General features: G+C 34.6%; 4 protein-coding genes across 5 annotated transcripts in view; 2 read left to right on the plus strand and 2 right to left on the minus strand.

Moving 5' to 3' along the window:
* Cals (calsyntenin-1) overlaps positions 1-16057 on the minus strand; it is a 57515-nt gene extending 41458 nt beyond the window's left edge. For both annotated transcript variants that reach the window (XM_066403948.1, XM_066403947.1), the window contains exon 1: positions 15825-16057. In XM_066403948.1, coding sequence (XP_066260045.1) covers positions 15825-15924 — 100 coding nt within the window. In that variant the 5' untranslated portion in view covers positions 15925-16057. The remainder of the gene's footprint in view (positions 1-15824) is intronic.
* Positions 16058-16798: 741 nt separating this feature from the next.
* Positions 16799-17972, plus strand: LOC136418014 (large ribosomal subunit protein eL22-like). The gene is made up of 4 exons (XM_066403904.1): positions 16799-16822; positions 17026-17184; positions 17420-17562; positions 17797-17972. The coding sequence occupies exons 1-4, from the start codon at positions 16814-16816 to the stop codon at positions 17945-17947; spliced, it is 462 nt and encodes a 153-aa protein (XP_066260001.1). The 5' UTR covers positions 16799-16813; the 3' UTR covers positions 17948-17972.
* Positions 17973-18261: 289 nt separating this feature from the next.
* On the minus strand, positions 18262-19350 carry LOC136418013 (myosin-8-like). Its single transcript, XM_066403903.1, has 2 exons — positions 19221-19350; positions 18262-19162 (listed from the first exon to the last, which is right to left on the minus strand). The coding sequence occupies exons 1-2, from the start codon at positions 19300-19302 to the stop codon at positions 18333-18335; spliced, it is 912 nt and encodes a 303-aa protein (XP_066260000.1). The 5' UTR covers positions 19303-19350; the 3' UTR covers positions 18262-18332.
* Positions 19351-19628: 278 nt separating this feature from the next.
* mldr (mitochondrial ribonuclease P catalytic subunit) lies at positions 19629-21839 on the plus strand. The gene is made up of 7 exons (XM_066403956.1): positions 19629-20001; positions 20285-20543; positions 20594-20896; positions 20943-21206; positions 21257-21400; positions 21455-21642; positions 21702-21839. Exons 1-7 carry the CDS (start codon positions 19721-19723, stop codon positions 21826-21828), a joined length of 1566 nt encoding a protein of 521 aa, XP_066260053.1. The 5' UTR covers positions 19629-19720; the 3' UTR covers positions 21829-21839.
* Positions 21840-24285: the final 2446 nt, after the last annotated feature.

The following is a 24285-nucleotide window of genomic DNA, read 5'->3' on the forward strand; positions in this document are numbered from 1 at the left end:
CTCGTGAAAAAACGAAATTCCTGTTTCTGAAACCCTGACCTCAAATTTATTATTAATTTGTCTTGATATCAAAATCGATTATCCCCTAAAATTATCCTTCACCTCCCAAACAATTTTCCAGGATACCGGCACTGTTAATTCAGTAAATTGTTATTTTGCGGACGGCAAAGTTGAGACCAAAATTTGCATGTCAAAGCAGCTCTTCCATTAAAAAGTGCGACAAAACGACTCCTCAAGGCTAATTCTCGCCATTAGTCATGCAAGTTAAAGGTCAAAAAAAAGTAGGTCATCTCTTTAAAGCAGAAAAATCTCATTAGGCTAAGATTTTTATTTCTTGGGATCCTTCATTCAAAAAGAAAATTATTAATAGGGTATAAAAAATTATTAATAAGTATATTAAATTCCGCAGAATTGCATTTATTAAAGGAAAACAGGATCTATATTTCCTCACTTGATTTTTCTATTTTGATTACGTAATATGCAAAAACATGTCCAAACCCCGCTTCCTGTTTGCAGGATATTCCATGACTATTTGTATGGAGAAATAATTGTGCCGCTTTGTTAGCCAAATAAACCATTCAACGCAGGTTTTTTCCACTTTCCAGAATGTGGAAAATGCAGTCATGAACTTTCGATCGATGAAAATAATGGAGTTAATTGAAGCTTCCATGAGCATAGCAATAATAATTACAAGAATTATGGTATTACGTAAACCAATCGATATAAAACCCATTTGAAAGTGTATTAGGGTAAACGTTAAATCACGTTCGAAGACAGACCATTTACTGTAGCACAGTCATGCAATTTTATCTACATCTGTATATCTCTATAGCGAACGACCGCATTGGGGCTGGGGGAAAAATCCTGAATAGAGTGCATTAACCCTGTTTAATGTTCAATCCAATGCAGTAATGCGATTTTTATGTACACGCACGTACTTACATTGATTAATTGTTGTTGTCCATGTTTCAGGAATGAACTCAGTAACACACGGAATCGGTGAAAATATGATTGAGCCATTATTTAAACGACAAAATTTGTTAATTATATTCCTATATCTTTAAGGTCGAAAACTTTATTTATTCAAATAAGAGACCCTGATTATTTCCATATTTCCAAATTGTGCTACTTTGCGCAAACAAAATCGCAAGTTCGCACATAGAGGAATAATGTAAATTTAAATATAAATTTTAATCTCAGTATGATTCTGCCTTGTAAGTGCCTCAAACATGAGGAAAGGATAATAAAACACTACCAAGGCAAACGGAGCAGTCGTGGAAGCATGAAAAATGAGTATAAGCCCAGAGAATTGAAAAATTATTAATACTAAGCAGTATTTATGTTGGATTACACATTATGGAGTATAATACAAAATATATGTACAGAATGATGTAATTACTAGGTTTTATTAGTTTTGTCCTCTACCGGAAAAAGTATCATGAAGACAATTGTGAATGCAATAACTCAAACAATAGTTGTCATAAAAACAATCCGTGGAAAAACTTATTACGAAGGTATGGAAAATCGAGACGTGATATTTGTATCACCAAATCCCTGCAAATGGGTATTTGTAGGGCCCAGGCCAAATGCGAAACTTTGAAATTCTACTTGAACCGAGAAAAAATATTGTAAACAAATTGAATACCCAGGAGATGATGAAGAAAATTGGTAATTTCAAGCGCAAATTGGGACAGAGGCGATCTGGGTAAAATCGAGTTTTCAAAAAGTAATCACGTAATATAAATATTAACAATGCTAATGTTTACTCTGTATGTTTAATTCCAAGCGGAACTCACTCAAAAGTTGAGAAAACGAATTGACATTGAATTATGTAGGCTTTTATCCAGCGATCCCTAAAACAAAACTCGCGTCAACCCTTTGCTTCAAAGCCAAGTTTCGTGTGTGTTTTTATGGGATTTTATAAAGTATGTATTTTCAGCGATAGTTGATGCATATTTTAGAAGCTTGAAAGATAAAACTTGCGTTACCAAAAATGAAAATAGATGAGAATGTTTCTTTGGACTTTTTCTTGGGTAGTTTGAAATCAATATCCGTCCTAATGAGGTCATTCGAGTTAGTCAAACATCTTAAAGATTCCTAAATAGATAAAAGCCAACGCCCGGTATTCGAAAAGGCATTTAGGGTCTGGTAAAAAAAACAGGTCTTTATTTCAATAGCCGTCAAGTTGAACTCTTTAAGGCCCTTTTTGTGATGGCTCTTTTATTTTCGGGACAGGCATGGACCTAAAACCTTCCATTAACCGAAACAAAAAAAATAGCGGAAGGTAGTGTAGTTCAATTACTTTTCTGTTTGGATGGAAGAAATTAAAAGAGATTTGACGGAAGTTATGTCAAATTGCATCTCCAGGATTTTGATACTCAAATAAGGTCATTTCCAAAAAGGGGAGATACCTACTTTTTGCTAATTTTCAAATTATCTCAATGAGTTTCTATAATACAAAATCGCTGTAACACCCCTTTTGGTAACTCTGAAATTATCTTTAGGTTAAAGTCACATTGGAATACCAAACTTTTAAACATCAATTTACTACAAACTGAACTAAAAACCTTACGATCCCTTTCCATGTTTGACGTCGCCTTACTCGAGTAGTCAAACTCTACAAGTCATTATAATTTTTTCGAATGAGACCTTGACTTGATGAATCCCCTGTAACTGGTTCGTTCCTCGTAATTCTTGACAAATCTCATGATGTTTTTGTCAATAATCATTTCTTCCTTAATTCGTCTTGAGATATCTACATATATGCTTCGACTTCTTTCTAGATTCGACTATTAATATTCTATAAGCGCTTTTTCATTATGTGTTGATACAATAATAATTAAAAAACCTCGTGTAAAGGCCAACGGCACTCCAAAAAGCAATTTTAATCTGGTATTTCGATAAAGCACGACTAAAGGCTTTTAGGGCTGAGAGTCAAGAGGTAATTACTTTTTACAGCCTTTTTTGCGCCCAATTACACCCCGCGGCTCTTGAATTATAGCTCCGACAACGCCTCCTCCTATTCTTCCATTTTTGCCCCATTTATTGAAGCCATTTACAATATCGACGCCTCAAAACCAGATATCGAAGTAATGCGGGAAAGTAGAATTAACTGGGAAAATAACTTCTTCATCAAACTACCGAAAAACAAAAATAAACGAGGCAATCCTTGCCTTTCGGATGTATACAAAGCCGCCCCGAGACATCTAAATTATTCAAACATCTGTTTCGACCCCGCAATATTCACCTGGTTTGCCATTTCGGGCCGCTGAGGTTTCCTTCCTACCGGATGTTTGGCCATAATTTTCCATTTTGGGAGCATCTGCCATCGACCGGACAAACGGTACAGTTCAACTGGTAATGTGGTCAAATAAATCTATTGACCCTGTTATTTATTATTAATAATGGAAACTACACCATTTCGGTTCTAAACTATTTGAAAGCGAAGGTTAAAACGAAATAGGGATCTCAACGATGGAGAAAATAGACAAATTGAATTGACTTCACCATCCCTCGTAAATCTATGAGATAAATTTTCTCTGGGGTTTGCGATAGAGAACTCCTCGTCATACACTTTTAGTGCTAAAGGTACGCGAATCAATAATAGCACTCGAACAAATTTTTACTGTAATTCCAATGCTTAACGTAAGAATAAGACACATTTGTTGAAACATGAGATTTGATACAGAAATGAAATTCTCACATCATTTCCTTGGTCCCCCCAGATTCAGTTTATTCGATGAATCTAAACGAATGTTTAATAAAAGTCGACAAATTCAATCACTTATCATGTCACCATATGTGGACCGACCTCAAATGCATGGCAGTGAAGAATGGAGAAATGCGATGTCAAAAACAAAATAAAATTTAAATTAAACTCTTGTTTACGCTTGTGCGAACATTTTCTAAATCCCCCGCCTTTTGCAGTGAAATTACAAATTGCTATCAGACACCCGATGACGCGGACAAACAAACTACGGCAATTAGTCATCTGCTAGATGAAATTGGGCACGACCCTTTGCCTTTAAAATTTCACCGTTTTACTTAGCTTTACTCGTGTTCCCGATAGTTTTCATACGAAACTTTCGAGCAGCGACATTAATCCGAGTATTAATTTCGAAGTCTTGTTGTTTAAATCACCTTTTTGCAAGTTTATCATAAATTAGGTTTTTTTTTCTAAATTAGCACCTATCGTAAAACAATATAACTGTGAAAATAATAGAGGCAAAACGGACCGGAAAATGGACAAAAGCCCTGCGGGAAAATTGAAATTCTAGTTACACGAGCATGACCCTTTTGGAAATCAGTTTCGAAGCTGCTGCTATTTTGGGAGGTAGTTTCAAACCTTTTGTAATGTGGCACATGTAGGCTTCATTCAATTGAGAATTGTGGTCATTGCTGGCTGTACAGAACGAAATTAAAAATACAGAAACCGAACATTCACACGTGTGTTGAGAGCAAATGACACCTATATTGTTTAAAAAACTTCATAGTCTGACTATTAGCATAGAACAGAATGAATTTAAACATTTTTTCATTTGTAACTGACAAACTGTTAGGGTTCTCATTATTATTACTGAAAACAATAACAGAAGCTAATCTATCTCCCAAGTTAACTCAAAAGCAATTAGTGGCTGGCTGTATCAAAAGCCATCTAAACTTCTCCAATATGATTATCAACACGCAAAACTGAAACTCAATATCTTGCGAACTTCGGGAGCATGTCACGTCCACAGGGCCCACCCATCAAGGGTCGTCGCTCTTATTTACTGGGGTTGCAACACATTTAGGTTATTGGCGTTTATAACACCTATAACTTCAAGATTTGTGAATGTGTCGATGTAAAGCGGCTTCTACTTCAACTACAGAATACCTACATCTGTTTTGAAAACTTTTTCAACTACTTTTCAAATATACACAGATTATATAGCATCTATTGACCACACTCCTTTCTCTAAGGTAATATTTCCTGAAACCAGACGAAAAATCCCACCTCTTATCTAAAGGACTTTCTGCATGCATTTCATATTTCCGTATGTTCAAAACGTCCTGGTTAATCTCTGCCAAGCTTTCACGCCAAAGCAGACACACCATACATCATCCGTCATTTCTGGCTTCTTCAGACTTTAATCCGATTGTACATAGATGCATATTTCCTTTGAAAAAAGATTCGCCTTTAGTTTCCGACTTCCCTTTTCCTTTCAGTTTAAACAGGTTCTTCTTACTCGGATTTACCAAAAGAGTGTTGTAAACTCAAACACAGAAACATCTCCGCTTCTTGTATACAAATCCGCCGTCGCACCTCGGAAAAATAAACTTATTGTTAATGTTTGTAGGAAACGAATCATTATTTTCCCCGGGAAAACCCCGTTAATTGTTTATTCCTTGCGAGGAAAAATATCGAGAGACCTTCGGGGATCACTTGTACAAAGCATTTTCTCGACTAAAAGACATTTATTTTTCTTATATTTAATTCGATAAAATTGCTACGCACATAATATTCCAAAAAGATTTGGCAAAACCTTGTTCTTATCCCCTCCGGTATAAAGATAACAAAGACAAGACCTCCTGGAGAGACAATCCCGACAACGGTCCTTTTTACGAAGATTAATTTATAAGGCTCCTCCTGGATAGTACAGATTATTTATGGTTTAGAGGATTGGGCAAGAAAACCGAGAAACTTTCTCAGCTATTGTTGTCGTCTGACGTAATAGCTCCCTGGAAATAGTAAGCCATTGGGGTTTCCGATAAGAAGTAACCGGCAAGTTTATGAAAGAAACAGATTGGTGAGAGAGGAATTCAGTTTCCTCCTTGACAAACTTTTAACTGGGCATCGAAGTTTCCTACAATGTACATCTAAAATCTGACCGATTAGTCGGTTGCTTCATTAGGATAAAGAAGTATAGGTACGTGTATACGTACTATATTCAGACACTCTGTATAATTGTGTCATTGCAAACTCGTGAAAACCACTTGAAAACGAGACAAACAAATTTCGATAGTAGCGATACTGCCATTATGACCCAGATTTGCGAAATTTATGTAGACAACTCACCGTTGCGTTGGAAAGTGGGCATTTAAAATTTATTATGTATACAAGAGAATAATTTTACTCGACAAACCAAAAATTACTAAAAAACGAACAAATCGTAAATGCCTACCAATTATTCAGCCAATAACGAAACGAAGTGCATTATATTGCGTCATAACATCATAACATGAAGGCTATAACCGTAAAATTAATGCAGACCACCCTGAAATGGCCTTATAAAGTCTCATAATCTCATGCCTAAGCATTTTATTCATGGAGTATGTGCTGCTACACCATTTAGTCTTTGCATATTTTATCATACTTTGAAGGCGGGTTTAGATGCCAGACTTCATGTTCATATGGGCAATGGTCAAGGCCATTTCAACTTAACCAAAAATTACGATTTTATGTTCTTTTATTCATTTTCGAACACACACCATTTACACTTGTGTGACAAATTATTCACCCGATGACGGGATGGACAAACAAATTGTGACCATTAGTCATCTGTTAGAGGAAATTGGGCGAGAACTCTCTCTTTAAAGTTTTATGGTTGTGCTTTGTTTTGTTATTCGGGCAGTTTAGTTTAACAATATTGAACCATGAAAATGCATTTAAAGGTCAGTCTTGTTCATTATTCATTATAACACTACCAACAAATAATTAAAGCATTTACTTTCGTGGTTTTACATTTTGTACGCAAATAAACGTTTCTTGTCAAAATCAGACACATAAACTCATCTATTCCTAGATTACGGAATTAAATGAACAAAGAGATTATTGGTTATAGTGCACTTATCTTTGCTTAACATACCAGCCATGCCCGTATAACCGAACATTGAAAACATTGTTCCAGTTTCAGTATTATCAACACGTATTGATGTTTGAATAAATAATGGTTTACTATTGTCGCAAGTCTGGATAATGGAATGTGGAACGTTTGTATGAAATACGGTGCTATGTTTAACGAAACCAGGAGACCATCACAATGAGTAAACCTTAAAGGTTTGCTTTCGATTCCAGCTATTTGTACCTAATATGCTTTTGCAGCAAGAGATTAGGTGTACTTCTGAAATAATTGAAATTCATTGTTTCGACAACTTTGGAGTTCTAAAGTTTGAGATCTACAGATTCTCAAAACAACCATTTAGGTTCAAGAATTGGTGAAACTTTGTTTTTCAAACCAAACTCATGTCTATTTTTGGAAACTAACTACTCCAATAAATGCGAAGCATTTCAAGCTTAAAAAACTTCCACTCCCGTTAGAAAAAAATTCAACTTCATATTTACTGCTCCTATTTCTGCGTAAATGCAAAACATTCCAAACTTATTTTATAAATCAAGTCTCTAAATTCATGAATTTTAAGATTACAAATTCAATCCTCTAAAAGATGAAATACGGCTAATGAAAATTTTAGAGAAGTCTTGGAAGACTGGTTTACTCAAATATCAAGACTTACATACAGTACCGAGCAAAAGTAAAGCAACTTTTGTTATTTGCTTTAAATCCATCCAGGTCATACGGTATAGATCAACCTAATGCAGATAATTTCTACTAGCTAAGAGCAGAGTATAAACAACTAATATTCAGTTTTTTACCAACTCGTTTTTTATTATTGTTAAAAAAATTTGTTTTTAATGCGAGTAAAAATATAGCAACTTTTAGCATTTCAATGTAAAATCAGCCTATTTATTTTTCATTCTAATTCTGCCTGTGTCGTTGAAGTGCCTTTTAGTGAAAAATATGCCAAAAGGAAAAAAACTTTCTCTAGATATAAAGCAATTAATAATAACAAAATATCAAAATGGAATTAAACAAGTGACCATCGCAAAACAACTAAACTTAACTAAAAGTGTTGTTTCAAGAACTATAAAGAGATTTCAATTAAGAGGAACATTGGACAACCCAATTAAAACAGGAAGACCGAAGAAAACCACTATTCGTGAAGATCGTCGCATCAGACAAATATCTGAAGATCAACCGTTTAAAACAGCCGTCGATATAAAACGCGAATTAAAAACGCAACAAGATAGATCTGTGCATACCATCCGACGTCGTTTGAAAGATTTTGGACTTCAAGCACGAAAGCCTTCCAAAAAACCATTCGTATCTAAGAAAAACAGACGTGCCCGAATGGATTTCGCAAATGAACACTTTTTGTGGAACGACATGAAATGGAATACAGTGCTTTTCTCAGACGAAAGTAAGTTTAATTTGCATTCATCTGATGGTATTCAATGGGTGAGACATCCGCATGGCCAAAGATATCAGCCCAAATACACTTTGAGCACGATCAAACATGGCGGTGGAAATGTCATGATATGGGGATGCTTTTCCAAAGCAGGTGTGGGCCCTATTGTGAGAATAAACGGCATTATGGATCGATATCAATATTTAAATATTCTAAGGGACCATTTACTACCTTATGCTGAAGCTAATATGCCTGCTAATATGAAATTTCAACACAACGATCCAAAGCACACCGCTAAAATCGTTAAAAAAATTTTAATGGATCAGAAAGTGAATGTGCTCAAATGGCCCGCTCAAAGTCCAGACCTCAATCCTATTGAGAATTTATGGGAATTGGTAGAAAGGAAAATTCGCCTTAATAGAACTGAAAAATTTCGCAAATCAGATGAATTATTTGACGCCATCCAAAAGGCCTGGAACTCGATCCCAAAAGAGTATATTGAAAACTTAATTTCGTCTATGAGAAAGAGATGTCTGGAGGTCATCAGAAATGGTGGAGGTCCGACAAAATATTAATATTGTGCTTAATTATTATGTGTAAATTTGAAAGTTGCTTTATTTTTGCTCGCTGTAAAACTTTTTGTTTCTTTTTTACAAAAAATACGAATCGTTAGGAAACTAAATTTTATATGTTATTACTTTACCTTTACCAAGTAGATATTACCTGCACTGAATTGTCCCATATCTTATATCTTGGTTGAATTGAACGAAGATAACAAAAGTTGCTTTACTTTTGCTCGGTACTGTATATGATTTTCGTGAAGTGTAACTGTTGAGTGTAATGCTTATCTTCTTATCTTCATTATTTAAGAAAATTAGATGTTGAAGCCCAAAATATAAATTATTGCACGAACAGAATTCCCTCGGTCCATTTGACAACGAAATTTTCCCGTTCATCACTCATTTTATCATTCCTCGCATCAGACAACCGGATCAGCTATAACGCTCTAATCGGGACCCTTTCGATACTGTAATTAAGTTCTCGAGGATTGAAATGGATGGCTAAACGACCCTAAAATCAGTCTTTAGTCCGACATTTTTTACGGATGTAGGCTCCATTTAACGTCCACGTGTGTTTGTTAATTATTAGAAATTGAAATTGATTATGCGTCTGCATCGTAAAAGTCACCCAACGCAAAATGATCAGTGAAATCATAAATTTCATTGTGATGGAATTATATTTTGATCTGGTATCGCATTATTCCGTTTATTGGCAAACAAATAATTTACCCTTGTTCTGTCGGAAATATCAACCCAAATATACCTAATTGCATCCCTGTATCGAGTTGCTGCTTGAATTGAACGGCCACATTCAGTAAATGTAACAGTTGTGCAACTCTTTAAAATAAGGAGCAAATATTATATAACGTCAGCTCCCATTTAATTTCATTTTGGTGATTTGAAGGGTGGCGTGTTATTTGTTTACCGGGTCAATTATGAGCCAATATTTTGTTTGATGAAGTCAACATAACTTTTGTTAGACACAACAGACACTAATCTAAGATAAAGTTCATGAATTTAAACATTGTGCATATTAATCTCGACTTAAGCCAAAACCTTTATAAAATGTAAAGTCTTTGTTCGCAGGCATAACCTAGAAATTATCAAATAAAATGACCAGGAAGCAAGTTAAGGAAGCTTAGAAAGTAGCCAAACCCGCCCGGGCTTATTAAGCGAAAGCGACGACACCCCTAGCGGTCTGGTCCCTTTGGACGTGACATGATCCGAAGTTTGGAGATATGGAGATCAGGTTTTGTGTGTCTATAAGCTGATCGAACTTCGGATGACCTTTGATATAGTTAGTTATTAATTGCTTTTGCCTGGTCTAGGAGGGATGATGAACGGTTCAAGTGTTTTAATACAGTTCGACCTGGAAGGGCAATTTCAATAAAATAATCCGCTTTCTTATACTTCATATATCCATTTAATTAAATAATAGTTTCTCTATTTTCAACTCGATTGTCGTCTTCAATGTTTTTAGATAGATCCTTTGTATACCTCTCCTGGATAGTCAACTGGGCAAAAAATTTAACAAATTAGATCTAAAGTGAACTATACCGAGCCTCGGTCCAGAACTTAAATCAACTTGGATTCAATTCGAAGATGGGAAGTTCGGGAATTGTTTTATCCCTAGAAAACCGAGCCTCGTTATTATCCCTAATAATTTTCTCTTGCCTTTCCCATCATTCTCCTGAATAGTACCTCCCCTAACCAAAATAATCCTTCATTCTACAGGCCCAACAATACACTTACCCTTGTGCAAAATTTGGAAATACAAGGGCAACGAAATAGAGCCTATTACCGCAATGCCTGGCGCTAACTTTATCTCAAAATCCCGGGCGAGGGAGAATCGAATCTTAAACATCATTAAGGTTATTATTTTAGGTATACGCTAAGGATTAGCGCACTCGATTTAGCTCGGGATTATCTATTCTTATCTCTGGTGGCTAAAGCAAATGTCCTAAATGTTTTTTTCTCACGTTTAATTGAGCAATACTCTTCTTGCAAATATCTCAAGTTGCAACTGTTCCGCAATGCACATTTCAGTGCATGAACTATCCACAACAGTGAACACTTAAATTAGATCATATCAGGTTCTATAGAGTGAACAGGTTTTGATTTGGATTAAGTCAACAAAAAGGTGCTTTGTAATATGTACTTGCACGTTGGTATGATGGTAGACGATAAGAGGAAGTCGCCCTTAAATATCCGGGACTGCACTTAGCATCGTGAGAAGCCGCATAAATTACATACCAATTCAATACTCAGGAAAATGTAGCACTAGAAAAGGCTCGAAAAACTTTGCCCTATCACTTGATGACGACTATTCCATAAAAGTTTGTAAAAAAACTTAATGGAGTACACCACAAGCAAGATTTTTTCTGGATCTTGATTTTTATTTTTTATTAGTAATATCTTCTGCAATTATTGTTATCGACACCATAGTAATTTTGCCAGTAATTTGCGACACATCTCAAGATTCCTCTATCCTAAGCATATGATGCTAAACCCATCGAACTGGCCAATAAAATGAAATTTCTTGTAAAACAAGCGCTCAATGCGTTCCAACATCTGTGAATATGGTGTAACACATCCTGCGGCAATGCCATATGTTATTACATGGATTGATACTCGGTATCGAGTGTAAAATATTTACATAAGAATATCCTCATATCCGTTTATCGATTAGTGCATTTTGCGGACCTTTTTAATACAATTCCCCACTGACAGTCATAAATCGACCTTCCAAACAAAAGAGTTCAAACCTTGTGTTTCCGCTTTCAGGAACAAATGGCATAAATCGAAATTGGAATTAGTTGGATCCAAAGCTATCACGCAAAATGGACAAGTCGTGTCGAACTGTTGAAGAAAAAATCAAACGTTAATTTGAAGCATCAATTTTTGGGAATAACACGGTAATAAGAGCCAATTTCCTGAAGCCTCATAGCAGTAAAGCAATTCATTTACTTTATTAAAACGAAAATATTTTAACTACTTAAAAATAATACAACCTAAATATGGTGCAAGTTAATCACACAAACAATATTCATCAGACACTATTTACACATGAACATTCACACAACAGGAACCATATCTTAATTGATGAATCATAGGCACAAACCTCACTCTGATGAATAACTTAACATTTGTAACTACATATATACTAAAGGTCTATAAACCACTTTAAAAAAATTGTATTACTTTTTTTCACCAATAGATCTGCTTCTGCATTGCACCAGAAAACGATACCTATTTTACATTTTAATCGATACATGACTGTTTAATTGGATTCTAATTTAAAAGTTGATTTACCTCGATTATGTAAACCGGTGCATTACCACTGTAAGGATAAGACATGAAGAAGAAACGCCCAAAGAAAGAACATATGAAACTTTAATTGAAAGTATAATAGTTGGTTTATTTTTATAACGCACGTATACTCTGTCTACTTAGAAGCAATAAAATACGAATATACAATTTATATAATTTTTAAAGTTTTTTAGAAAATTTCAAACATTTTAATTTCAAATCCTGGCTGAAACCTTCAGAGTGAATTATGCTCCAACAAAATCCTATTAATTGTGATAATTCCAAGAGATATCACTATTGACATTACCCACTTATTTGCGATTCTGAGGAACAAATCACATTCCCAAATTTCCGCCCAAGTTATGATATAAATTACATAAACTTTTTCCTTTAATTCAATTTCCTTTCAAACAAACAAACTTAGAATTCGAACATATTTCATTTCGTTTTTATCCGACTTACCGACCATTCGGTTGAATATGCAAAGATTTTCTTTGAAAACATGGAATAGAACAACCATCGAATTTTTTGGCATATTTATTGTTCTACTTGGGGAACCTTTCTTTCGAGACCCATAAAAATTGATACTTTATGGCTTCTTCAAGGCTGGACTGGTTGAGCGGCTCCACAGGGATCGATTCCAGGATAAAAACGAGGAAAGGTTTGTTTTGGCGAAACGTTTTAATGCGTTTCTGGGAGTTTGTTCGAATTTTCTTCCCTTAAGTTGGTTTTTGTTTGCCACGTAAAAAGCGAATGCTTTCTAGTGAAGCTTTGCCCATACACCACAATCAAACATTGGAAATTGATCACGTCGAAATCGAAACATTATGTCATTGAAGTTGAAAATTTATTATCTTCCTATAAAAAGGGCTAGACCCAAATCACCCCTAAAAAAGCTTGGAATAATAAACCACGTAATCCCAGTTTGATTGAATCTGCTACTTCTTTTGCCTTTTTGATCGCTTCTCCATACACCTCATATGTAATTTATCTCTATCGAGAGCCTCTCGATTAGGAAAGCCTGAAATCCTTCATCCTTTTCTGAACACTTTTACCTTCACCTTTGGAAGCAGGAAAGTTTACTTAAGGAAACCGCTTTTTAAGCTTTAGGGACGCTCCCAAAGGCGTCGCAATGAAAACTCTCTTTCGGTCCAAAATGATTTTACAAACATTTAGGATTGTTACATGAAGTTTAATGGGTTGGAAACTTCATGCTAACTGCCTAATTAAAGTGGATTAAGTGCGGTTTATTATTTCACTGCTATAGGATTTCATCCCGATCGATTAGGCTTTAAAGGAATTGAGTAGTTTATTTTGAATGGCATTAGAGCGGGCATTAGACGGAACATTTTCTGTACAGGATTAACAAACAATTCATGGATCTGGATAAACGATATTTAGCACGTGTGTTTGGGTTTGATATAGTTACGGCAATCATCATGAGTCTGTGTTTAATGTCCTTCCAGGAATAGATCTCAAAAGGGTGTAAGGGTATTAAGTTGAAAACTAAGCTTAAAAAAACTTGTTTCACGAGCTTTTTACAATACCCCCCGGCTTCTTGTAAATTGATTGAAATCCTCCAGCATTTCACCCCGATACATACTGTGTGTAATTTGTGACTCTAGGGCGAAAACACTTTCAGCATCTCCACTTTTACATTATAGTGGCAGTTCTCCATTGGGAAACTCACCCTGGCTGAGCTACTTGTCTTTAAATATGGAGAAATTGTCCCCAGGGATTCGGGCTGCCTTTCTGCCTGAGAAATTGTCTCGTTTATGTCGGAGGAAGACGTGGGATGATTTCATACTGCCATACATTTTCTTTGTAGTAGATAGGTAATGTGTCACCTCATGTGTAGCATTTGGTCTGACCTTTATTTGTTCAAATAAATGGGACCATTTTTGTACCAATAATTTTCAAATCACGTATTTTGCGACAAATGTGAGCCTGACTAAATCAATAAAACAATTCACTGTTCGTTTTGCATGGAAGAGTTGCACATTGGCGGAACGTGCTCTAAATGAACTTATAAATTCTGGGGGCTCAAGCCGGAAATTAACGAGAGTTAATTTGGAAATCCATTTAACTAATGAGTCGGGTAAAGGCGCAATTGGAAATCGCTTTGCCCGACTATGGTATGTTAATGTTGTAAATGTCTTGATATGGGTCTCTATTATTAATATTTGATTTCTCGAGACATACCATGTAAGAAGTCACCATCCTGATAGTGAGAGCATCAATAAAATTCCATATTCACCTTTGAATATGTCTAATCCTAGCATATAATATGATAAGGACGTATACTTACAGATATACGCAGTTAAAAAGGTTATATTGAGTAAAGTTTACATATTTCACCTGATGGTTCTTATTGCGTAACATATATCAGATCAGTATATGTATATTTAATAAATTAATATGGACAAATACAAAATCATGTTTTATGGCCTTTTTGTTATTTTTCAATTTTCACTTTTAATTAATTAACCAGAAATAAAATTGTCCAGTCTCCCATATAACTAATGTATAGGATTGAAACTCTCTTAGAATTAACAGTTAACCTACAAATAGCAAGTGAGGTAGTAAATGTATTATTGCTCGAACATTAAGTACACAAGAGCATAGAACCATTTTAATGACTTGACTCACCAAGTTCTTTTTATCGAGATACTATAATGTGCATAGTTTCAAGTGTATGAATTTCTCATAGAAACTTATACCATGTTAAGCGCTATAATAAAGATAGACCATTGCTGGAATATTTAATTCGTACAATTTCGTCGCTAGGTCACCGTAAATCCTTTCCAATATACATATATTAGAGAGGAATCAAAGTTATCGCTATAAACAATGAAAAAAAAATTCTTGTGCCAGAAACCAATTTAATATTATTTTTGCAATTGTACTGAGAGAAATTGTTTAAGTACAGTAAAACGAGGAAAAATTCCTGAATCACTAGACTCTAGTCTCATTTTATGTCAACTTAGTTCGTCTCTTATCTCTCAAATGATGAATCCAAAAATAATCTTCATCTAATTACCCAATGAAGTTGTACAGGTTTCACAGTTTGACATTTGTTTATTAGACATATTCTTTCTTGTTATGGAATTTTATGTTTTCTTTATGTCATTGTACTGCTTATTAACTATCTCTTGTATCGTTGTAAGTACTGAAGCTACATTTAATGAGAGAGAAAAATTTTAGTTTCCTATATTGAAATAAAGAAAAAGTAAACCCAAAAGAGTGTTTCATGAAAAAAAATAGGTGTGCAAATGGCTAATTATTCAGAACAATCAAGAATTTTTGAAAATTATTAAAATCCTTATTTTCGAATTAACCAAATTTTTCGAAATTCCTTGAAATAGTTCGTGGGTCAAAGGGGACCACCAAGAAGCAAAATTTAAAAATTTAAAGGCTGAAGGAAGACGGCGACTGGATTCGATATGAGCTCGTGTTAAGAAGGCAAATGAATAAATGAGAAAATTCTCGAAACGCCATTGGCTTAACAATGTTATTGAAATGGGTTGTGGGTAACTGAAGAAAATGACAAAATATTTTATCAGATGTGAAAACTTTCGTAGCTATTAGAATTAGAGGATGCATAAGTGTTAGAGTATTGAAAAAAAAACGATTCCGCGTTGTTTACGATTAAAGGCACATTGCACCGCAAGTATTTATTTATCTAGAAATTGTTCGATATCGGCAAGGAGTACAGGTGAAAAATCCACATACCTATGCTGAATTCTTGGCTGTGGCTGGAGGCCACACAGTATCCAAACACTAAGACGCACAGCACCCGCGCCACAGACATGTCTCCAACGTTTTTCCGCATTAAATTATACACTTTTTACTCAATTTTCCAATAAACAAACCGCGATTCAGGGCGAAAAACGATGAAACGTCGCGGACGAGAAAGAGTCGATCCTCATCTCCCAGACTGTGCCACCACGTAGTTGGCGCAATGTGCGGCAGAGGCGCCACCGGTGCCGGTCGATGTTTTGCGCGAAGAGGGAGGGACTATACGCACGGACGGTACACGGTGGCCCAATGAAACATTTATTACGCATGGTATGATGAAAACTTTCGAGCAATAATAACTGTTCATTTTCATTGCCATTAGACCGGCAAGTAACAGTTGAATAAATAAAAAAATAGTCAATGGAATCACATAAAGTGCTTCGTGTGGTAAATGATATATATGTTCAATGTTTTGTGTATAATAGCGGTTAATAGTTTATGAAGTATAATCTACGCCTATTTTTACATATTTTACCTACTAAAATCAAACCTATTCTTCATTTCACGTATTACAAATTTGCAAATTTGTGTTGTACCTATTTCTGCGTAAGCGCTACAAAATTCAAACTTAAATGATCTCATATGTTATCAAAATCCCTTTAGAAACGCAAATAGTATATACACTAGGTGATATTTTCCTTTTTACTTTTTTTGCTTGAAATAGTTAACTTTCAGATTTCTGTATTACTTTAGTAGATGATAAAGGCTATTTTGTAAATAAATATAAAAATGCCTTAGCTTGATTTATTTCACTATTACAGAAAATTTGCTTTATTCTGACAATGTTCTAATTACTCTAAGCACACGCTCTTATAATTGGAAACCTCATTATTTGACAGTGACAAAATTGACATTGACGCTTTAGAATTCTTTCTTCACTTTCCATTTTTCATCACTCTTTCATTTTGAAACACGGTAACGACATGGCAGTTGTAAGTATCTCCCGATAATTTCTTTAAAAATTCTAGTCATCTTAACCAATTTCTAGAATATTTCCAACTGTAAGTCACACAAAATAATTTCCAATGGCATCACGTTGGCCGTTTTTCTCTTCCTTCCAATTTAATTACAAAACACTCCCAAAATGTTCTACCTGATAGTCTGGACGAAAGACAACTTTTGTTGTTGATTCCAGACTAAACCAGCAACGGCTGCAGGCAAGACTGGCCAGAAGACTGCGCCCAAAAAGCAGCAGATCAGAGGCAAAGGCATCAAAAAGAAGAAGGTTGCTTTGAAATTTGTCATTGACTGCACACATCCCGTGGAGGACAGCATTCTGGATGTAGCCAATTTCGTAAGTCGAAAATACAATATTTTGTTTAATTAAAGAAGAATGCAGTACCAGCTCCACACAATGTTTTATCCTAATTGCATGTGGCGTTTCATTACTGCAATATGATTAGCTATACCTCATTATGTTTGCTATTTCAATTATGAATGGTATAATACAATGGGCAGCAACATACATCTTGAAAAATGCCACATTTCTATATTTTAATGACAAAAGAAAATTTTTCATTGTCTTTCAGGAAGACTATCTAAAAGCTCGTATTAAGATTAATGGCAAAACTGCCAACTTTGGGGGTGGAAAAGGCAGCCAGCATGCAGTTACCCTGGGAAGGGAGAAAAACACAAAGTTGATCCTCCACTCTGAAATCCCCTTTTCAAAAAGGTAAATTGTAATGTGACAATGTCTTGATGCAGTCCCAGCTCCACACAATGAAATCTCTAATTGGAAGTGGCGTTTAGCACTGCTATAGTGTAGCTGAGCCTCGCTATGTTAAACCAATGTCTTACATAATTGGTGTAATACACTGGCCAGCAACAGTTCAATCATATTTTACTTTGTGATCAATCATAGAAATGTATTATTAAAATTTATTATTTCAAGAACACAATTTTGCAGGTACCTCAAATACCTTACAAAAAAATATTTGAAGAAGAACAATCTCAGAGATTGGCTGCGTGTGGTTGCCTCTGGAAAGGACTCTTATGAATTAAGGTACTTCCAGATCAACAACCAAGACGATGATGAAGATGAAGAAGGTGACCATTAAATGTTAATGTAAATTACATTTTTTTAAAAATAGACCTCATATTTGGAAATACTCTTTTTTATTATTTTCATTTTTCTTTGAAAAATCTTGATTAATATTTCCAAAAGACTCAGAATTCATAGGTAACACATTTTGGTATGTTTTTTTTCTTTCATGGAGTTCAAGCATTGCACTTTGATATAAATAATAAACTAAACAATCTACCTACTAAACAGAAAGTGGAGCAAGCAAGAAAAACTTCTAATTCTATGACCAAAGAGCTTAACAAAAACAAGACCAAAATAGTTAAGAGAATAGAATAAAAATTAAATTGCTGCAGTAACGAATTTGCTATGTTTTTATTTGTAAAACCAATAACTTCTATCTCCTTTTCATAGTCCAGTTATTAGTCTTTGCTTGCAAACATATCTGAGGATGTCTTCAACACCAATTGGCCAATTGTTTTCTTAATTTTCGATACGTTTTTTACATTCTCTACAACCTCCTGTTGCAGTTCTGTTAAATTTCGGACATGATTTGCTAACTGATTAATTTCATCCTTATCCTTAATTGTGTTAGTAATCCCTTCAATGATGCAGTTAAAATGTTTCATTATTGACATAAACTGATTACATTCTTCTTGATTTTCAATAGTTTTTACATTGTTTAAGCTCACGTTTTTTGAAGCTGTTTCTAAAACCTTTGAAAGCTCCCCTAAGTTTGCTAGTGGGTTGTGTCTCAAAAAAATGTCTCCAATATCTGCAATGTTTTCTTTCACACTTTTAATTCTCTCCATAATAGCAGTTTTTTCCTCCAAAACAGCAATTTTAGCTTCAATCTCTTCCTTTTGTTCTTTCAACTGATTTAATTTATCAAGGTGAAATAAAAATTGGTCATTAACACTACTCTGGTGCTCTACATTCTCTTTTTTAACAATTTCTTGCTTAAATACAGCTTGCAAGTATGCATTATATGCTAACATGTGTGGTGCTTGGTTTAATACATCTGGTTCTTTAGGGGCACTAGATTGTTGTTTCTCCCCTCCCATCAAACCTCTCACTAAACTCGTATCATAGGATTGCAACAAAGTTTCATTTGGTTTTGGGTGTAATACACTTTTGGTACCTTGACTGAGGCATGTGGTATTTATATCAGTTCTGCTTCCTCTCTGAACCAGATTGATCTTCCTAGACGGAGCCTCAACAGTTTGTTTTAGGAGACCTCTTGTGTGGGAACCTTTAATGGAAGCGTTAGTGTATTAAGTTGTCGGATAGAAAATATGCTGAAATTATACCTAAAGTGTTGGTAGATGTTTCGGTATGAGGCTGTTTTCGGGTAATGGGGGCCTTGAATTGTGAAGTTTTTTTATTGTTCATGTTAATTGAAATTAAAAGAATTGAATTTCAACATTTCCTTCAACGGACAAAAACTGAATTTCAAAATGCCAAATCTCAAATCATTCCGAAATTATTGTGAAAGCGTCTCTTGAGTTTTAGATATATGGGTATCCTTCTCTATAGCATATAGGGAAAAAAGGAAGCGCATACAATTTACAGGAGATTGTAGTCTTTAAACAATTTTCAGGTGTTGCTGTCAATGTTAACTGTAAACGTTAACGTCTATTGTAAGTCAAACATAACCATTTTCCAACTGACTATTTTTGAGCTTATATCACGTAGACAGGGTGTTTGGTGATCTCATGGTGACTTTGTCAGTTTATATGCTCCCAAAATAATGTGAAAAATAATTTCCCTTATTAATTATTCCAATTTGTTATGTTTAGAACCTCATATCATGTTATTAAAAAATATGAGAATTGGTTTCTTCACTTTAAGAGGCAAGTACACCCTAATCTCGCAAAGAACATCAGATTTCCCAAAAAACATAAATAATACCACAAAAGTAAGAAGAAGTCCTGAAGATTTTATTATATCAACCCTAGAAAACGCTAAGATAGGAGAAAATCAAAGCTGGGATGACATACGAGGACTTATTTTAGGTCAGAAAGGCTATATTACTATAACATCAGCTAATATAGATGGGGTTATTATGGCCTCGATAGTTCAATTAAACAGGTAGGCAAACCTCTTCAGACTTTAAAAAGGAAGAGGAATAAATAAATGAACCACAATTGGATGTTCTAAAGGAGTGAAGCAACATGATAGTTATATCATCAAGTAGTTTAATTCAAAAGAAAGCAATTTTGGTGTTGGAAGCTTGAAAATGGCTTTCAATATTTTTTACTAAAGCTTCTAGAGTTATCGGATCTACATTTTGTTAATATTTCTTAACCACAACCTGCAAGATTATTTATCCAAATCTGAAATCTTTATAAAAGAATTACAACTTTTCTTATAGATTGGACTTAGCCAAGAGTTATTTGAACTATCTAAATTCCATTAAAACTGTGCCAAATTTGGCAACAATTGGGAAGTATTTCCGATTGCTCTATGATAACCATAAAAATAAATGCCTTGAATCTGATGAACATAAAGTCATAGAGCTGTGTAATGAAATTCGACGAAAATACCCAGTGCTAGAGTCTCGAACACTTGAAAATATTCTTTTGGCTCTATCTTTAACCAGTGAATGGAAACAGTGTTTTGATGTCATGCAGGTTTGTTATTGTATAAAACAATAGATATAATTTAATGTCATGCAATATAGGATATAAAGAAATCCACCAATGCGTCAACACTTTCATACAGTGCCTTGGCGTCGGCAGCATTTCTTCACAAAAATGAATTATTAGCATGGGATTTATTAAGAGAAGCTGTGTCAAAGGAGAAATCTCCCCATGGTACGGCATATTTATCTTTTTTAGAATCATTAAAGGTGCAACAAAAACAAGAAAGTATCGTCAAAGGTGTGGAAAAGCTCTTTATGTTCTTTAAGGAGGCGGAATTATGTTGTCCAGAGGAGGTTGTTAATGCTCTAGTTGATACCTTTAAAGTGGGTCAAAAAACTATAGTAAGTTATAACAATCGTTTGAGGGATATAATTTATAGTTGTGTAGGTGAAATTTTCGGGTCATTGTAGCCACTGCAAAGTCAAACTTGAGAACCTGCAGCTCACAGATGAAGAGTTCACCACTTTGCAAAACACCTTTTTTAAAAACGTAATAATCGGTAAAGACATTTTCGTGAAATCCAATCCTGAAGAAATGTCCCGATTTCAACAATTTGTTTCTTCCATGAAAAAACATGATGTTGTGTTGGATGGGCTAAATATTGCGTATTCTAAGGGTGCGCGCAAAAGCCCACAAATTCTCTCTAGAAACGTAAGCTTAATTGAAATCCCGTCTTTGTAATTATAATTAAATTGTCTTAGTTAGCTAATGTTGTATCCCATTTTGTCCAAAAAGGCAAATCTGTCTTAGTCTTAGGGAGAGTTCACATGCAAAAATGGCCAAAAAATAATTGGGACTACATTAAACAGAATGCTTCAATTTTCTTGACACAAGACATATCACAGGTATAATCGAGTCACTCATCTCGTCGTACCCTTCCAATGAAACTGATATTTCAGGATGATCCGTATTTGCTATATTGCGCCCTGCGCTCGGGCAAAGATACCATCATTTGCACGAGGGATTTAATGAGAGGTCATAAATTTCTTCTTCAGGACGCAAAATGTAAAGTTTTGTTTAGCCGATGGTTGACTCAAAGACAATATTTCTTGTTAACCGTTAATAATGAGGGAAGGGCGTTTTTTAGGTACAGAAATGAATTTTTAAGGATTAATTCACGTGGTATTCAATGCTAGTTTTTTGCAGGGCTCCACCTAATTTTAATCCTCTGGCGCAGAGTAGGGGTGGTGTCTGGCATGTTCCTTATATTCCAGAAGACATAGAGGTAAATGAAATGTATCATAAAACATGGTTTTGTTCAAGTAAAGTTTGATTTTATTGGAATTGGTAGTTTTTGTTCAAGCTCAATTTCCCTTAACTGGAGGAAGATTGAAAAATTATTTATGATGAAGAAGACTTAACAGTTAAGACTTTTTAAATAAGTTTGCATATTTTTGAGCCCATCGCACAGACAAGATGTTTTTAATGGCCTCATCTAGTTCTAAATATCAATAGCTCCAAACGGTAATTGATCGTTTAAGAGCAGTGATCGGCATTTTAGTTGTAACAAAGGGCCGAAAAAGTAAATTGGCTTGACAATTGCCGATATACTTATGTTGGTTTAAACATAAGTTTTTCAATTGCCAAATTAACAAATATGAGATTATTTCCAGACAAACGAAGCGAATTAAGGTATTTTATTATTTAAATGAGAGATCGGCTGATATGTAAAGGATCTTTATAACCTCTAATAATTAACTCATAGGAAGCAATTTAAAGAAATAAACAAACATGTAAACATTGCCTTGGTATAGAGGATTCCCTTTTACCGTTTTAAAAACTCGTTGAACTAAATAGATTTGTCACTATTAGAAATGTTCCAAAAGATAATTAAACACTTATTTAGCTGTTTTTTAGGACTTCAAATACTCGCGTTAAAAATCAATAGATGTTAAACTGATCTAAGATAGAACATACCAATAATGTACCATCTGCGAGTCAGACATGAATGCCAATAATGATACTCAACTTATAATCAATTCAGCAGCTATAAAATTATTACACAATACATATTTAATAATGTGAAAAGCCTCGTCATTGTCTCGTAACTTGTAACAAAAGATATTTGTCATAATGTTGTTTAAAATTGACACTCCTTTGGAATTGATAAAACTGCTATTAAGTTTATTACGAATTCTTCTTCAGTAATACTGATAGGTGTACAACTCTGTTAGATTTCAATTTTATTTGACACCTCTCAGAACCTTTATGACTTTGGCACTACGGTACTTTAAGACACATGTAGAAAATTAAAAAATCTCGCCATATTAGCAGTGTCTCAGCATGTAGGAGGTACCACTTTTGCATACCTAATAATTTGTTTGAAGTTGTGTGAATCATCTTCTCTAATATGATAATTAGTGATTAAGTTGTGTCTGGAAGTCAGGGATTTCCAATCAGAAGTTAAACATATTCCGACGTTGTCGCGACACTACAAACTCAGCAATACGAATTCGTAAATTATTAATTAGGCGCTTATGTTAATATGAAAAAATTAAAAAATGGCGCTTATCTTATTACAGTTTCTTTAAATTCGCGAGACGTTTTAATGGATAATTTTCAAGGCGAAGCTTGGTGATGATGGCAAGGCTGTCTGCCGTACATTCCTGCTCGCAAAGGCAGAAAAATGTGTAACAAAACAAAGTAAAGTTAATAATTGTAAATATGTAGAGATTAAAAACTGCGAAAACATCGGGAAACGCATATTAATGGAGGCTTAATGTGTGGGCAACACTGATGGGTGCTACAAATAAGTCAATAGTTATAACACTATGGTAGAATGTTTGCATTTTTGAGGTGTCCTCACTTGAATAATAATAGATGATTTAACATTTTCCTCGAGACCACATGGAAGAAAAATACTCAGTCGTTATAATTGCCTGAATCCGATAATTATATGGAGTTTTTTATTACATTCAAAATGGCAGTAATAAAATTATAGTGCAAATTAATACAAATAGCTAATGAAAGAAAACAACCAGTATACTTAATATTCAGAATTTGATTCAGAAATGATCTGATAAAATCTCATAAAAATGTCTATCGATGTATTTCGATTAGCGATACATACCAAGTAGGTACCACTTCAATGGTAAGGTACGTCCTACTTCCGCCAATACGCATTAGGTTTCTGAGGTCCTTGACGAAGGTCCTTGGAGCTTTCCAAAAATTTGCAATTTTGGTAATGAGGTAACTGTATATACAATCTTGGTAATTCCTTAAGATTGAGTTGAATTATTCAGACGTCTTGCCAGAGGAATTCAAAATGGAGTGCCCGTACCACATAGGTAACTAAGAATGGAGAATAAAGAACAAACATTCTGAACGGTTGTTGTTTAAAAGAAAGTGTTATATTTTGTAAAAAGACTTTTATCTCTAGCAGTTTTCGAAATAATTTCAATTTAGTTTTAATATTATTTTCTTGATACACCACACCCGCCAGGTAAAATGTGAACTCAATAAAATGTTTGTTTAGTTGTTTAGCGTTTGTAGAATGAAGTTTATAACATAATTGGGGACTTCAAGCCACTGTGACTTCAAGTCATTGTGATCAGGAAAATAAACTTTTAGATACATTCATACTATAAATATACTTCAAGAAATTCGCCCGGTTTCAGATGCTCAATGTCAAGCCGCATCACAGTCAAGAAAAAGCACACTTTCTTAGACACCTTATGAGTGTCATATTAGGGACAACATCGAAAGGGGATCAATTTACCCCTCCACTTAG

The sequence above is a fragment of the Euwallacea similis genome, chromosome 32 (genome assembly GCF_039881205.1).
Source record: "Euwallacea similis isolate ESF13 chromosome 32, ESF131.1, whole genome shotgun sequence".
Taxonomy (NCBI): Eukaryota; Metazoa; Arthropoda; class Insecta; order Coleoptera; family Curculionidae; genus Euwallacea; species Euwallacea similis.